The sequence below is a fragment of the Thamnophis elegans genome, chromosome 7 (assembly GCF_009769535.1).
Source record: "Thamnophis elegans isolate rThaEle1 chromosome 7, rThaEle1.pri, whole genome shotgun sequence".
NCBI classification, from domain to species: domain Eukaryota; kingdom Metazoa; phylum Chordata; class Lepidosauria; order Squamata; family Colubridae; genus Thamnophis; species Thamnophis elegans.
This window is the reverse complement of record NC_045547.1, coordinates 24,901,339-24,917,758: the sequence shown is the minus strand read 5'-3', so window position 1 is coordinate 24,917,758 and position 16,420 is coordinate 24,901,339. Positions and strand designations below refer to the sequence as shown.

Below are 16,420 nucleotides of genomic sequence, written 5' to 3'. Positions count from 1 at the left end.
GGGGGCTTGGAATGCTTGGAACAAAACCAAACATTAAGCCAGGATTCTAACGAGTGATTTTAACATCATGTCAAAACATGACTAATGAACTGCTATCAGTTTTGTCTTTTTTTCCCCCCTCTCATTTTCTTTCTCCTTTCCTTTTTCCTTTTTCTCCCTTTCCCATAAAAATATACTATGAATGTAAAAAACAACAACTGAAGATGGCAGGATACGAACAATGGAATGAATGAAGAAAATGGGAAATTTGTAGTTGAACTGATAAAGCTGTTGGCTTTTGTTTTTTTTTTAAGTTAGCAACTTCTTATCTTTATCTAAGGTGATTGCTAAAGTGTCACTGGCTACGGTGAGTGATGTTGACAGAGCCGTGGCAGCAGCAAAAGATGCCTTTGAATATGGTGAATGGGGAAAGATGAATGCAAGAGAAAGAGGACAATTAATGTACAGGTATGGCATGCAGAACATCTTATATTGTTACTTTTATTCTCTTCTGTTTACTCTGTGTTGTTGTAATATGTCCAGCTGTATAGTGTAGACTTATTGAAGGAAACAGACCAGTAGTGGGATTAAAAAAAAATTACTACCGTTTCTGTGAGCGTGGCTTTGTGGGCGTGGTGTGGCTTTGCGGGCGTGGCTTTGCGGGCGTGGCAGGGGAAGGATATTGCAAAATCCCCATTCCCTCCCCACTCCTGGGGGAAGGTTACTGCAAAATCCCCATTCCCTCCCCACCCCAGTAACCTGCTTTCCAGCTCCGTTCTCCTGTTCATGGCAACAAAAGAGGATCTGCTGGGAAGCTGGGAGGCAACATGGGCGGGGCCAGCCTATTTGCCGCTTCTCTGTACTACTCAAAATTTCTACTACCAGTTCTCCAGAACCTGTCAGAATTGGCTGAATACCACCTCTGAAACAGACAATGTAAATATGAATTTTTAGTTTTTTCCTATCAAGTTATTTTGACTCTTGAGGATTGCCTAATCTACTCCCTGCAGTATTTGGGAAGTGATTTGCTCTTGTTTCCTTTCTAGGGATGAGAAAGAGTGACTGGCCCAAGGCCACCCAACTTGCTTTGTGTTTAAGATGGGAGTAGAACTCGTGGTCTCCAATTTTCTAGCCTAGTGCCTTGACCATTACATCAAACTGGCTCTAAACTTCAATATCATGTATCCCCAAATCCTGCATACATAGTATGATTTATTTCAAAGGGTTCATAGCTGTTTTCAAACCAAGGGCCACATTTGGCTTCTGAGCAGCTCCTAGGTAGAAGGGCATAAAGTGAAAGCATCTAGGCCAGGAGAAAATTGATGCTTATGCTTGATGTACTAATTACTTAAATGATTGGAATCCTAACTTGCCTCTAAGGAAGTCAAGAGGATATTTATTTTATTTTATTTATTAGAATTTGTCAAACAAAAGCTAGAACAAGAATAAAAGAATAAAAATACAGTGGGCAGGGATGATAGGCACATTAGTGCACTTATGCACCCCCCTCTACTAACCACTTAAGTATGATGTAAGGTCCACGGGAGTCAAGTTGTGACTGAAACTGTGAAATTTTGTAGCTGAAACAACTGAATCAGGTAGAGCATTCCAGACCTTGACAACTCTGTTACAGAAATTGTATTTTTTACAGTCAAGTTTAGAACAATTTACATTAAGTTTAAAGCTGCTGTTAGTGTGTGTATTATTGCAAATAAAACAAAAAAATCATTTAAAGGTAAAATATTATATATAATTTTGTATGCAATACCTAGGTATGATTGCAAGCATTGCAGTTCTAAGTTACCCAAACTGTGAATTTCGAGCCTAGTATCATAGGGAATTGTGTATTGTGTACAGAAGTGTGCAAGAGTTTTCTCATGAAGTACTTCTGAACCTGCTCAATTGTACTGATGTTCACCAGGCCGAGGCGGGCGGTGAGAGGACAGCAGCTCCAGGGCCTCAGGGAATGGTGAGGGATGAGAGGACAGAGGCCCCGGCCTCTGACCCAGGGTGAGCGGGTGGCATGCTTACTTACCTTTGGCGAGCTGAGCAGAGCAGGTGAGGCCCGGAGGCGACTGGTGAGGCACGTACTTGGGGGCTGGGCCACATGGTAAAGGCATATATAGGGTAGAATGGGCAGGGCAAGTGAGCGGACATCGGGTGGGCATGTGACCAGCAACAGGGGGATTGGTTCGGGGGCGTGGCCAGCCAGCCATCGCTACCAGTTCTCTGACCTCAGGAAAATGGCGGCCACCGGTTTGCACAAACTGGTGTGAACTGGCTGAATATCACCTTTGGTGCATACTTAACATTGGTGAACAGGAGCACGAATGTTAGGAAATGGGCCAATGTTCTTTCCTTTAATACAGTCAGCACGATAGACAACATATAGATTGGTTTCACCTTTTCCAAATGTTCTTTAAGCTTTGCATGGAGCTCACGGGCATGGATATGTTGTAGGATGGACAAATCAAGAAACATAATTTCTTGCGGTTTATGCTGCTTTTGGCAAACACATTTATCTTGGATATACTGTATGTGAATTCTACTCCTTCAAAACAGCGACCTTGTAAGCTTCAGGTTACCCAGATTGATATAGATTTTATTCTAAGGTCCCTAGATTTTCCTTGATAGTTTAATATCATATACAGTAGCACTGGCTGTTTGTTCTTTTCCTATGCTTCTTAGAAGCTACATTCACATCAAACTGATTTTCAGTCATGGTTTATTGAGAGACATAAATATGAGATTACAAATAACACCATGTTGAAAATCAGTCAGCCTCATCATGACCTAATGGAACGTACAAAACAGATTTATAAAATATTTTCCAAAATTATTGCCGAAAAAATGCCCTGATCTTCAAATCACATACAATTTCCATGTGATTTAAATTTGGTGAACTTACTTTCCAGAGTAGCAACTTTCAGCACGAATTCCAACCGTGCCACTTACAAGCATGTCATGTTGTGTTTTTGTTCTACTGTCTGTGTGATTCAATTGAAAGACTTGCGGATCTGATGGAAGAACACCAAGAAGAGCTGGCAACCATAGAAGCTATTGACTCAGGAGCTGTGTACACATTGGCTTTGAAGACTCATGTAGGAATGTCAGTGCAAACATTCCGATATTTCGCTGGATGGTGTGACAAAATACAGGCAAGCTAATATTTGAGTTGATGTCAAGTCTTCGGTATTATATGTGACATTATTTAGACAATTCAATGGTTTCAAAGAATTAGTGGCAGAGAAAAGTAAAAATGGACTTCTTAAGGTTTGCCTTCCTCAAAGACTAATTCTCTTCCAGAATTATTATGTGGGTCAGACCTCAATTCTTGCTAAAGATAAAGGCAGCCCAACCTGGAATAATAGCAAAGTTTCTAAGCAACTCAGACGAGGACTGAAAGGGGCTGAGCAATAGCTGAAGTCCACATTTTTTTTAATTAGGGCAGTCAAAAATGTTGCTAATTGCACAGAAATATGAATTCATGTCTGAGAAACCAGGCCCTATCCTTGTGTTAAGATTGAGCAACTTTATGATAGCAAGCACTTCACTTAATGGGGTCATGGGTAATTCTCCAAAGTGGTGTATCACACTTCTGGACAGGGCTGAAATCTTGAATGCTTTTTGCTTTTGGGCTAGTTTCTGCAATCCAGGGAGAAGATTTATGAAGTGCACGTTTTAAAAAACTGCTTAAAGGTGGAAAACTACAGTATATCCTCAGTTTTCAGTAGTAATGGTCAGAGTGGGATTTGGGGGGGATCACAAAATGAGAACTAAAGGCCAAATGCAAGCCTGATTTATAGTTTACCAACTCCTGTCTTATGTAAGCAGTTCTGTGTGAAATGATTACAGGTAGTTCTCGACTTACGATCGTTCATTTAGTGAACATCCAAAGTTACGGCATCATTGAAATAAGTGCCATTTTTCCACACTCAACACCTTTGCAGCATCTCCATGGTCACATGATAAAAAAAAAAATCAGGTGTTTGGCCACGGGTTCATATTTTTGACGGCTGCAGTGTCCCGGGGTGACGTGATCCCCAATTGTGACCTTCTGACAAACAGAGTCAATGGGGAGACCAGATCCTCTTAACTGTGTTACCAATTTAACAACTGCAATAATTCACTTAACCACTGTGGCAAGTAAGATGGTAAAATGGGGCAAAACTCACTTAACAACCATCTTGCTTAGCAACAGAAATTTTGCGCTCAATTGTGGTCGTAAGTCAAAGATTACCTGCATTGCTTTTTAAAATACAAATAGCAGTTCTGGTAAGACAGTTTTTGTTCAAGAAAAAGAACACTGATTTTAAACCGATTCATATACAGGGTTATCAGTGGAAACATCCTCAGCCCTGAAGAAATACAGATAATACCATAGTAGAAAATGTCCACGTAGCTTCCTCACTACCAGTATATTTATCATGTATATTTATCATCATTTGGGATGTTTTAGGAGACATTCTGTAACTGCCAACAGGTTATTCAGACACATGTGATGATACAATTGATGCCGCTTTCGTCATGACTGTCATTTAAAAAAAAAGGATAAGTGTTTTTTCATTTAGGGTTCTACCATTCCAATAAACCAAGCACGACCAAACCACAATTTAACGTTCACCAGAAAAGAACCCTTAGGGTAAGATCCGTTGTCTTTGTTAATGAAACCAGACTCCGATTAATTTTACTCATAAAATGCTTCTCTTGCGTTTTGAAATTCAAATTTGCTTTTGTGTCTTTTCTTCTTCTTCTCCCTGGAATCTGAAGAGTCTGTGCTATTGTTATTCCATGGAATTATCCCCTGATGATGCTGGCATGGAAGAGTGCAGCGTGTTTGGCTGCTGGCAATACTTTAGTTCTGAAACCAGCACAGGTAACATCAATGGCCATTTATGCCTTGGAACCAGGGATGGGTTGCTGCCACCTGCACTGTTCTATGTAAATTGTTCTGTGCATGTGCAAGGACCATTAAAAACTAATAAAAACCTTGCTGGTAATTGCAAAAGAGACCAGGAAACCAGTTTAGGGGCGTGGCCAGCCTGGGTCACTACCAGTTCTGCGACCCAGACCAAAATACCACTATCAGTTTGCCCGAACCAGTAGCAACCCACCTCTGCTTGGAACAGGGATCTCCAATCTTGGCAAATTTAAGCCTGAAGAACTTCAACTCCCAGAATTCCCCAGCCAGTTTGCTAGGGAATTTTGGGAGTTGAAGTCTGCCAGGCTTAATGTTGCCATAGTTGTAAACCCCACCTTGGAATACAGCATTCCCTGAAGCCGGCAATTCTAGCTTGGCAGAGGTACAGATGTAGAATGTCTTTTAATCAGAGGGTTAATCCACTATGGGCCTTAATGGGAAAGCACAGATAGCAATAGCACTTAGATTTAAATAGCGCTTCATAGTGCTTTGCAGCTTTCTGTAAACAGTTTACAGAGTCAGCATATTGCCCCCAACAATCTTGCTATTGCTATTGCTATATTGCTATTGCTATTGTGTCCTCATTTTACCAACCTTGGAAGGATGGAAGGCTGAGTCAACCTTGAACTAATTAGGATCAAAGTCCTGGCAGTGGGCATCAGTTAGCCTGAAATACTGCAATTGACTGTGCTACCATGGCTCCGTTAAAAATAGAACAGCATTAAAGAACAACAACATTTTCAACCTGGTCCCCAGAGCTACCTTGCTAGCAACAGTTATGGGAATTTAGTTATATATTGAAAATATTTATAGCCTCTCCAGAAGATCTTACTCTGAGTTGCATTCATACAAGCAAGCCTAAGTAATAAAGCCAAAAAAGATACGTGAATCCACATAATAAGGTATGCACATATTTATTACTGGGGATACTCTAATGAAATTAAAATATTATCTATGAAAACATGCATATGGTGTACCTCTACAATCTAAATCAAATTGTTTTTATTTAGGTAACTCCGTTGACTGCCTTGAAGTTTGGAGAACTCTCTGTGAAAGCAGGATTTCCTAAAGGCGTTATCAATATTTTACCTGGTTCAGGTACAATGGGAATATAAATATTGATAGCCTTTCCTAACTTGTTGCCCTTCAGATGTATTGGAAGTAGGAGACCCAGAATTTTTAGTCTACATGGCCAACAGTTGGGAATGATGGAATATGCAATTATCACATGCCTAGAGGATCTCAGTTTGGGTTCAAAGAGTAGCTCAGGTGGAATGGGGTACAGGAGCATTAAACAACATTCTGATTCAAATTCTCCAGGTCATAGTTTCAGTAAAAGTCATAGTATTGTATCTCTCACATCATGTAGGTGGTTTAGTAGGACAACGCTTATCAGAACATCCAGACATCCGTAAACTTGGGTTCACTGGCTCAACACCAATTGGGAAACATATCATGAAAAGGTAATCCTTTCCTTCTGTAATATTTTTCAGTGCAAGATCTTAACTTTTGCTCAGTGGGAAGTTGTATGAATGCTGCTTTACCTGAAAGTCTCCATGTCATTTACCAACTAGATCCGTGATGGCAAACCTATGGCATGAGGGCCACAGGTGGCATGCAGAGCTCTCTCTGCGGGCACACGAGCCGTTGCCCCAGCTCAGCTCTAACCCGCATGCACGCGCGCCTCCTGCCAGCCAGCTGGTTTTTGGGTCACTGCTGTGCATGCGTGGAGGATTAGGCACATGCAGGAGATTTGTGTGCATGCGTAGGGGTGCATGGGGGGTCACATATACATGTGTGGGCTTGTAGGAGGAAAGTGGGGATTGCACACGTATGTGCGGGAGCAGGGTGTGTCATGTGTGCATTGCATTATGAGAGCGCATGCACACACTTTCGGCATTCGATGATAAAAAAGGTTAACCATCACTGAGCTACATAGTCAGAATAATATTGAGTTAAAAACTGATATTGGTTTGGATGCATCAAATTTGCTCATGTGAATATTTTCCCTGTTTTTGTATACTTCTTCCCACTTCCAAAATTTTCCACTACAATTTGGGTGACTTTTGCAAATTTAGCTAGGATCCAGTCAAAGTAAGAGGAAAATGTTGTCAAGATACCAATTCTAATATACCATAGTTTAACTGTGTTTAGTATTTAACTTATTTTTGGGAAATAGCTAAAATGAGTATATAAGAAAATGTTTATACCACGATATGTCTTAATATCACTAAGAAATGAGGAAAATGGTATTTGATTTTCAGACTTATGTTCTTTATCACTTTTATTCATTATAGTTGTGCTGTCAGTAACCTGAAGAAGGTTTCTTTGGAACTAGGTGGAAAATCCCCACTGATCATATTCAATGACTGTGAGCTTGACAAAGCTGTGAGAATGGTAAATAAGTTTTTAAGCTACATATAAGATTTTCTTCAGAAAGTGTATGGTTCAAATGTCCCGTACTACACTGTGACTTTTTACTACTGTTCTGGAGAACAACCTGTCAACCTGCAGCTCTTACCACACCACATGAGCCTTTCAACTTTTAAAATCTTCCTCAAGCAATTGATGCACATACCTACCATTTGGGCACGAGAGAAGAGGAGAATTAGGCAGAGGACTGCAGAAAGAGAATGGTGGAGAGAGAAAGACATCTCAGAAATGATAATTGCTGGTTTCATCCTTTTTGGTTCTTAACGTACCCTCTGTTTGCTTAAGCCCACATATTATTGCAGGCCCACAAATTAGTCCCATAGGGAAGAAGTTATCAATATTAAATATTCAGTATTCATATTTCAATATTCTTAAAATATAGTATGTTGTAGTGATAAGCAGCAGAGTAGCTAAAGGCTGCTCTTTGGTGATTCTCAGGTTCCCTGTACTATTTGACATTTTCTAAATGTAGTTTAACAAATTTAAAAGGATGCCTGAAGAATCAGATTTGTTTGTAGCAATGCTTTCTGGCCATGCAAAACTGGAATGATAAAGAACATCTTGAAAGGCTGATTCACTGTCTGGTAAATTACCCTGTTTCCCCCAAAACAAACCTCTCCAGATAATAAGGCCTCCCTGAAAATATTTAAATGCATGCACAGCTAGTCCCTGGCATTTCCTGGGGGGAAGGGACATGCCCCATGTGCATGCACCCACGTGGAACGGCCTCATGGAGCTGCTCCCACAAACCCTAGCTATAGCGCCCTTTCTCTTAGTGGTGGCCGCAACAAGAGCGGAAGTCCCAGTGACGCCAGGGATGGCAAGAGTGTGCCAGAAACAGAGGCAGAAGTTCTGGCCCTCTCTGGATCCGCAGATGGGCAGGCTGAGGTTAAGGGGCCTCCTGCACCTCAAAAATAATAAGACCTCCCCGAAAATAAGGCCAAGTGTTTATTTCAGGGATCAAAAGAAGACCATGATTTATTTTTGGAAAAACATGATAATATTTTAGGATCAGCCATCCTCAGCAAAGGATGTTTTTCAGGGCATGTATACATCAGGGATGTCAAACTCAATTTCATTGAGGGCTGCATCAGGGTTGTGTTTGACCTTGGGGGGAGGGGCAGGGGGCATGGCCAGGGTGGGGATGGTCAGCTTGACATCCATTTTCAGCTGCGATGGCCTCAAGCAGCCCTCTGCCAGCAAAAAAGGTGCTCAAGAGGGCCACGCGCAACCCTTCCGAGCTGTTTTCACTGGCAGAGGCATCGCGGGCTGGTCATTTGCTGTTTCCAGGGTGGCCCCATGGGCCAGGTCTAAGCACATGTGGCCCATGGGCCTTGAGTTTGACACCCCTGGAATACATAGTTCTTCCATGGCTTTCAAAATTCAAAAAGGGTATCCAGCTCTAAAGATTGTCTGTTTTATATTATTAATTTTTTAAAGTTACTAAATATGTATAATACATTTATTGGGTACTGCATGCTGTGGTCCTTGATTTATCAGACATAACTTTTTAATGTCATCCAGCTTCCGTTATATGCAGAAAAGCCTTTCTCATTTTTGATGGATGTGTTACTCTTCTCCAAGCTGGTGCTCTCCAGATGTGTTACAATTTAACTCGCATTGTTTCCTGACAGCAGGGGGAGCTGAAGACCAACACATCTGGAAATCACTAGATTGGAGAAGCTGAGCTACATAAAGAGAGACTGAGATTTAGCTTCATATTATCACCTTGTTAACCCACCGAGTGAGAAGTTTTTTTAAAAGAAAAAGATTTCAAGACATCCATAAAAACAACCAAACCAAAAATGGAATGTTCTTTTCCGTACGTTTCAGGGCATGGGAGCAGTATTCTTCAACAAAGGAGAGAATTGCATTGCAGCTGGTAGATTGTTTGTTGAGGAATCTATTCACGATGAATTTGTTAAAAGAGTGGTAAGAAACTTTTAAGAATCAATATGAAAAAATAATTCTGCCATACCTATTGTTGCTTTGTACAAGTAGTCTTCAATTTACAACACAATTGGGACCCGAATTTCTGCTGTCAACCGAAGTAGTTGTTAAGTGAGTCTTGCCCAATTTTACAAATTGTTATCGATTTGTTTTGACTGTGGGTGAGAAGTGAATTACTCCATTAAGTGAATCACGTTGTCATTAAGAAATCTGACTTCCCTCATTAACTTTGCTTGTCGGAAGCTGCCTGGGAAGGCAATCACGCTACCCTGGGATGCTGGAATACATGCCAATTGCCAAACACCTGAATTGTTGCGAGTCACTTTTTTCAGTGCTGTTGTTAACTTCAGATGGTCACTATGAGAATAGTTGTAAGTCTAGAACTGCTTATAGTTGTAATATTTTTCACAGATAAAATACGAGTAATGGAGCAAAGCCCTATTTTTTTCAGTGTTCATTGATTTTCTGAGGTGGCAAAGTTTCAGGTTTATTTTCGATCAAGCAATTTTTATTACTTTTCAAGCTCTTCTGACCAGGTCCAACAGAAGGTACTTTCTGTTTCCACTTCCATTTCAATGGGTATGGATGGTTATGGATCTACCCATCAGCAAAAATTAGTGATACACTTTTTTCAGCATCTTATGAGCTTAATAATGTGAAACACAATATCTGAAATATTCCAGAGTGCAGTTTCCTTGTATTTGGTTTGAGGTTTAGGAACATATTGCTGTTACATGCTATACAACTCAATACTTCTGTGTGTAGATGAAACTTTAAAATGCCAGAAGGAAGCCACCTTCTTGGCTTTGTTGTTGCCCAAAAAAATAAATCATTATGTTTCTGGTAGTAGCCGACATATCAACAAATGGGCTACGTTCTGTGTCTCTCCACACTCACATAAGTGTGTTGTTATCCACTAAGAGCCTCCACTCAAGCATACTGGTTTTACATTACATTACATCATTCAATGGTGGGATTCCAAATTTTTTACCTCCGGTTCTATGAGCGTGGCTTGGTGGGCATGGCATGGCTTGGTGGGCATGGCAGGTAAAATCTCCATTCCCACCCCACTCCAGAGGAAGGTTATTGCAAAATCCTCATTTCCTCCCAATCAGCTGGGACTCAGGAGGCAGAGAATAGATGGGAGCAGGCCAGTCAGAAGTGGTATTTACCAGCTCTCCGAACTAATCAAGATTTCCGCTACCGGTTCTCCAGAACTGGTTAGAACCTGCTGAATACCACTTCTGTAGTCACTCCAACTCTCAACTATTCAGGGCCCTCCAAGTAGTATAAGGGAAGTCAGATCCTTCAGCCATATCCTCCTTTAATGTTATTCCTTGCTCGATGGTCTCCTTCCTCCACCTTATAATTCAATTTTGTTCTTGTTTACCCTCAAAAATGTTTGTTCTTTCCATATAGGGCTCTATACAATATAAGGTGAACCAAGAGAGGACAATGTCTTCCACTGTAACTTTAAAAATCCTAATCTACAGTATTTAAAATACTGTAGAATTATTGTATTATTATCTGTAAAACTTTAGCTGGTATATTACACTATTTAATCCCCACTTTCTTTGAATAATCTTTAGGTAGAAGAAACCCAGAAGATGAAAATAGGTGATCCACTGGATAGAGCTACAGACCATGGACCTCAAAATCACAAAGCACATTTGGAAAAGCTTCTGGAGTACTGCCAAACTGGAGTAAAAGAAGGAGCAACTTTATTATATGGAGGAAGACAAGTATGTAGACCAGGTAAGTAAGAATACAGGAATATTAGAAAGCATTTGAATGTATTTAAATCTTTTTTCCCCAATGTAAAGGAAATAATAGTATAGCACATTATATGAATTTTGACTAAATGGGGTGACAATGGAAGTAATTGCAAACATACTGCACCAACAACTGGACTGCCATAGATATGCCAGAATGGCTACTGTTGTTTATCACCATGTTTTTCCTTTTCTCTCTTTTTAAAATAAGATTGTCATTAAATTTCAATATCAAACATTAAAATGCAAACTAAGAGAAGAGCAAAAGGGAATAACAAGACAAATTAAGTGACAAAAATACATTAAACAAATTTAAAAGGAAAGTGACTTCTGATTTTAGTTCGATTATATTCAGCTGATGACCCACCAAAATGTATGTTGCTGTTTTTACAATAGCTAATTCCTCAATTTTATTCTTGCAGTCATGGTAGTATTGTAAGAGTCAAGTAATTATAAAGCATTTAGAGGAAGGGGTGTTGAAGAGGAAGGCAAATGATCATAAAATGCACAACAGAAACTGTTAACCTAGCTCCAAATGATCTCTCTACAACACCCTTGTTTGGAAACTAAAATTATATTGAATGGATGCTCATTAAAATTATCAATTGGCTAAAAATTGAAGTCCTTGGTTATTAGCCAAGTTATATATAAAATGCATTGGTGAAGACAGATAACCTATGACCCATGTATCAAGATAGAAAATGATTGAGATCGTAACTACCCCTTTTTTCATTAGGCTTCTTCATGGAACCTACCATATTTACCAATGTTGAGGATGACATGCATATTGCCCATGAAGAATCCTTCGGGCCAGTGATGATCATTTCCAAGTTCAAAGATGGGTAGGTTCTGTTCCAGTTAATGCTGTTGTTGCTGCAGTTTTTCAAACCCTGCACCCTTGCAATTAATAGTCATCTGAGAAGACCAAATGAATCTGCTTCACTCCTTTTCGCCATTGCAATTTACATCTTGGAGGAAAACTTCTGTGAAGTAGATTCCTCCCCTAATTTGGAATCCTGTAGGAGCATGGTGGCTCATGAGGTTAGGACGCTGGGCTGACGATCAGCAAGCTCGTATTTGAGACAGCTGCTTGCTGCCACGAGGAAGGGTGAGCTCCCCTCACAACTGCTGCCCACCCAACAATTCAAGGGTGGGCAATAACAGGTAGATAAATGGGTACCACTTTGGTGGGTAACTTAATAGGGTCATGAAAGGAATCTCCAACCCAGGGAATGGTGATGTCACCGTCCAATTCTTTCAACCCGGAAGCGCTTTAGCGTTCTTGGCACAAATGTAGTAGTATTTGGAATCCTATAGAGCCTCAGTGGCACAGTGGTTAGAGTGCAGTACTGCGGGCTACTTCTGCTGACTGTCACCTGTCTGCAATTTGGCAGTTCAAATCCCACCAGGCTCAAGGTTGACTCAGCCTTCCATCCTTCCGAGATGGGTAAAATGAGGACCCAAATTGCAGCAATATGCTGACTCTGTAAACTGCTTAGAGAGGTTTGTAAAGCACTGTAAAGCGGTATATAAGGCTAAGTGCTATTGCTATTTAATTATTACTGATATTCTTTCCCAGTCTATGACCTTAAGAATCATGCAATTGTTAAGTTTGTGGATTAAATATCATTGTTATATATATATTCATTACATACATTCTAGTCAAGTTCTAAAATACTTCACAAAAATATCAGATTGGATATACAGATGGTTCTAAGCAATGTAGTTTTAACCATATTTCAATCAATTACATTTCAATGGCTGGTTTGCAATTCCAGACAGTTATAGAATTTGATATATAAACCACGATTCCTAAATTACATGCTTGAACTGAAATAAATTTTATTATGGCTTAGCACAATATGAGAACACAATGTATGCTACAAAATCTGGGGATGAAAAATAATAGGGCATGATAAATTTAGCATCTTTGGTATGTTTTATGATGCCTACATCTTGTATGTTTCTTTATTGCCACAGAGATGTTGATGGAGTGTTAGAACGAGCCAACAGAACAGAATATGGTTTGGCTTCAGGTGTTTTCACCAAAGACATAAGTAAAGCTCTATACGTCAGTGACAAACTGGAAGCTGGAACTGTTTTTATTAACACTTATAACAAAACTGATGTAGCAGCACCATTTGGTGGATTCAAGCAGTCTGGTTTTGGAAAAGATTTAGGTAAGCAGCACTTCATATTTTCTCTATAGACTCCCAATTATATTTACAAAGTGACATGTACTAAAGGTAAGAAATTTATCACCTTCCAGAACTCTTTAGGTCCCATTCTGAATCAACATGATGAACAACCAGTAACCAAGGGTTTTGTAGTGTAACAACAAAAAATGATTGTTATAGACTACTTGTTTTCTAGTACAAAGTGAGTTTTGTAATGGAGCAATTGTGAAAATGCATTTGAAAGAGAGTTGTGCTATTTTACCCTTGAAATCAGAGCACACATCCAATACTGTAAATTGCAGCCTGACAATCCCATGTGGAAAAAAGATGCAATTTAGAACCTTTTACAAAATGCAGGATTCCTTTACAGTAGAAGCAATTTTTTAACATCTTAAGCTGCACTTAAAAAAAAAATATTACATGGTTTTGGAGGAGGTATAAGGCTGTAATTCTGCCTATTCACTCACTCCCTGCCGGCCAGACATATAGGCTTAATGATCTGTTGTAAATCACCTTCTCAAAAAGGTGGGAGGATTCAGACAAGTGCAAAAAATAGGATCTGCATTGATCCATGGACTACTGTCTGCCTACTTTTGCTTTGAATTTCAAAGCTTGAAATCCTGTACCAGTTCTTTCGTTGATGATTTAATGGCCATGTTTTTATTAGACAATTATTCATTGCCTACCCTTAGTATCATTTTTTCGTGGGACACAGTGGCTAAGACGCTGAGCTTGTCGATCAGAAAGGTCGGCAGTTCAAATCCCTAGCGTCGCGTAAGGAAGTGAGCTCCCATTACTTGTCCCAGCTTCTGCCAACCTAGTATTTCGAAAGCACGTAAAAATGCAAGTAGAAAAAAAAGGAGCCACTTTTGGTGAGAGGGTAACCGCGTTCCATGTGCCTTTGGTGTTTAATCATGCCAGCCACATGACCATGGAGGCGTCTTCTGACAGCTCTGGCTCTTCGGCTTTGAAATGGAGATGAGCATTGCCCCCTAGAGTCGGGAACGACTAGCACATATATGTGAACCTTTACCTTTATTTTTAACAGAAAATGCAGGAATGGATAGTACTAACAGGGTTGTTGGTTTTTTATAATATGCTCCATCTTCTAGCTACCTCCCCATGGTATCTTCCACCACCCTGATCTTCCCCAGAGCCTTTCCTGTCTCATCCTTTCCCTCCTAGAAACTCAAACATGCTATATGCACATATCACATTGGCCTGTCCAGCCTTCCTAATTTCCCTCTCCTCTCCCTGCCCATATTAACTGACCCTCCAATCTTCAGTACATATACAGCAGAAGGCTGTCTCTTTTACTAGACTAATCTCCATTATACTGAAGAGTTTACTTGGTTTTGAGTTCTACCTTGCTTTTTGCAAAGGCTTCCACTGTGAAGAACTTTGCACCCTTGGAGACTCCAACTACTGCAGACTCCCTTATTCCTTTTAGGTGAAGAAGCTCTTAATGAGTACCTGAGGACAAAAGCTGTAACTGTGGAATACTGAACAGCTCGGCCAAGAATCCCCATTCTTCCATGGCAACTACAGGATTACAAACAACAAAGTAGAAAATGCTCCCTGGCATGAACATGCCAACCAGTGTCTCAGTGCAATGATCCAATTAAGAACATTTGCATTTATTCACAATGGGATTCCTCAGAGGAGTTCAACACTTGCTATGGATTACTGTGATCATAAAGTATTCTTTCCTGTAGCTATCATGTCCTCCTTCACCTGCTGATATTTAGGGCTATCTGAAGGTGAGATGGAAATCTAGAAACCATCAAATTTCTGATATTTTGTCTCTATGAACCCTTTACTTAAGTTGGAAACATGCTATAATTTTTTATTTGTCCTCGGTAACCATGTGGGTCTTGGCCACTTTACACCAGCATACTTTTTTCCTGCAATAAACATTTTTGCATATTTGAACTAACTCTGAATACCAGTTCAGCGTAAACATGGTTTATGTACCCAAGGAAGTGCACTTATGAATCTGTACAATAAAGAATTGAACATCTGTGTTATTTCCCTAAATAAAAAAAAGTAGCAGAACTATTTTGCAATCTGTTTGCCAATGAGTTGTATGCGATCTCTAATTGTGCGTGCCAATGACATTAAATAAATGCTTTTTGGATGTCCTGTAGTATTTAATGACCTAGTATTGCATCTGTAAAATAATCTCTCTCGCTCTCTAATGTATTTACAATGCTCTAAAGTCAGGGGTCCCCAACCCCCGGTCTGTGGCACTGATCCACGATATGCTAGAAACCCGTCCATGCAAAAAAGTGACGGCCCAACCATGGGACACAGGCAGCACACGAAACCATGCTCCCTTTGGTCCACGGAAAACCTTTCTCCACAGAACTGGTCCCTGATGCCCAAAAGGTTGGAGGCCGCTGCTCTAAGTTATACAATACATATTAAGTTTTGGCTCTGGGAAAAAGTCTGAAAACAACCATTCTGTTGCACAATAGTTAGAATGCATTACTGCAGGCTATTCCTTCTGACTGCCGGCTGCCTGCAATTTGGCAATTCAAATCTCACCAGACTCAAGGTTGACTCAGAGTTACATACTGCTTTACAGTGCTTTACAGCCCTCTCTAAGCGGTTTAAAGAGTCAGCATATTGCCCCCAACAATCTGGGTCCTCATTTTACCCACCTTGGAAGAATGGAAGGATATTGCTATTCTGAAGACATGATTAAAGCCATGGATTAATACAATTTGTGAAGACAATCATGCCAGGTTTTGAATGTATTTACTACTTGCAATTGCAAAATATTTACTGAAAACAACACAACATTGTGGTATAAAATACAGTGAATAGAAAGAAAAGAGTATGGCAGTGTTCGTCTGAAAACAGATAGCTGCTCTCTAAGCAGGAAGATATTTTGCCATTTGTATCGTGTGTAAGCTTTCCAGGAATATACTATGGAAAATAAATAGAAATCTTTGGTGGGTTGTACAAGGGCACCTAAATTTATGCATTACAAGTATTATTATCAACTCAAATCAATACACTGCATGATGTCCTCTTCTCTGAAGGTTACGGACCATAATCTAACATATACAGTATGGGGCCAGTAATAGTTGCTAATTCCAGAACGTTCAGCCTATTTGACTTTTCATGTCAAACATTCCTGATTTCCATCCAACCCCATTGTCAAGTTAGCAATAACAGCTCAA

The 16,420-nt window shown here is 40.0% G+C and overlaps 1 protein-coding gene across 1 annotated transcript in view; it reads left to right on the top strand.

The window, feature by feature from the left end:
• ALDH1L2 (aldehyde dehydrogenase 1 family member L2) overlaps window positions 1–15,743 on the top strand; it is a 33,359-nt gene extending 17,616 nt beyond the window's left edge. Inside the window, exons 12-23 of the mRNA XM_032220621.1 lie at window positions 320–447; window positions 2,987–3,137; window positions 4,551–4,621; window positions 4,750–4,855; window positions 5,911–5,998; window positions 6,270–6,363; window positions 7,198–7,297; window positions 9,167–9,265; window positions 10,873–11,038; window positions 11,792–11,897; window positions 13,036–13,235; window positions 14,683–15,743. Coding sequence (XP_032076512.1) covers window positions 320–447; window positions 2,987–3,137; window positions 4,551–4,621; window positions 4,750–4,855; window positions 5,911–5,998; window positions 6,270–6,363; window positions 7,198–7,297; window positions 9,167–9,265; window positions 10,873–11,038; window positions 11,792–11,897; window positions 13,036–13,235; window positions 14,683–14,738 — 1,365 coding nt within the window. The 3' untranslated portion in view covers window positions 14,739–15,743. The remainder of the gene's footprint in view (window positions 1–319; window positions 448–2,986; window positions 3,138–4,550; window positions 4,622–4,749; window positions 4,856–5,910; window positions 5,999–6,269; window positions 6,364–7,197; window positions 7,298–9,166; window positions 9,266–10,872; window positions 11,039–11,791; window positions 11,898–13,035; window positions 13,236–14,682) is intronic.
• Window positions 15,744–16,420: the final 677 nt, after the last annotated feature.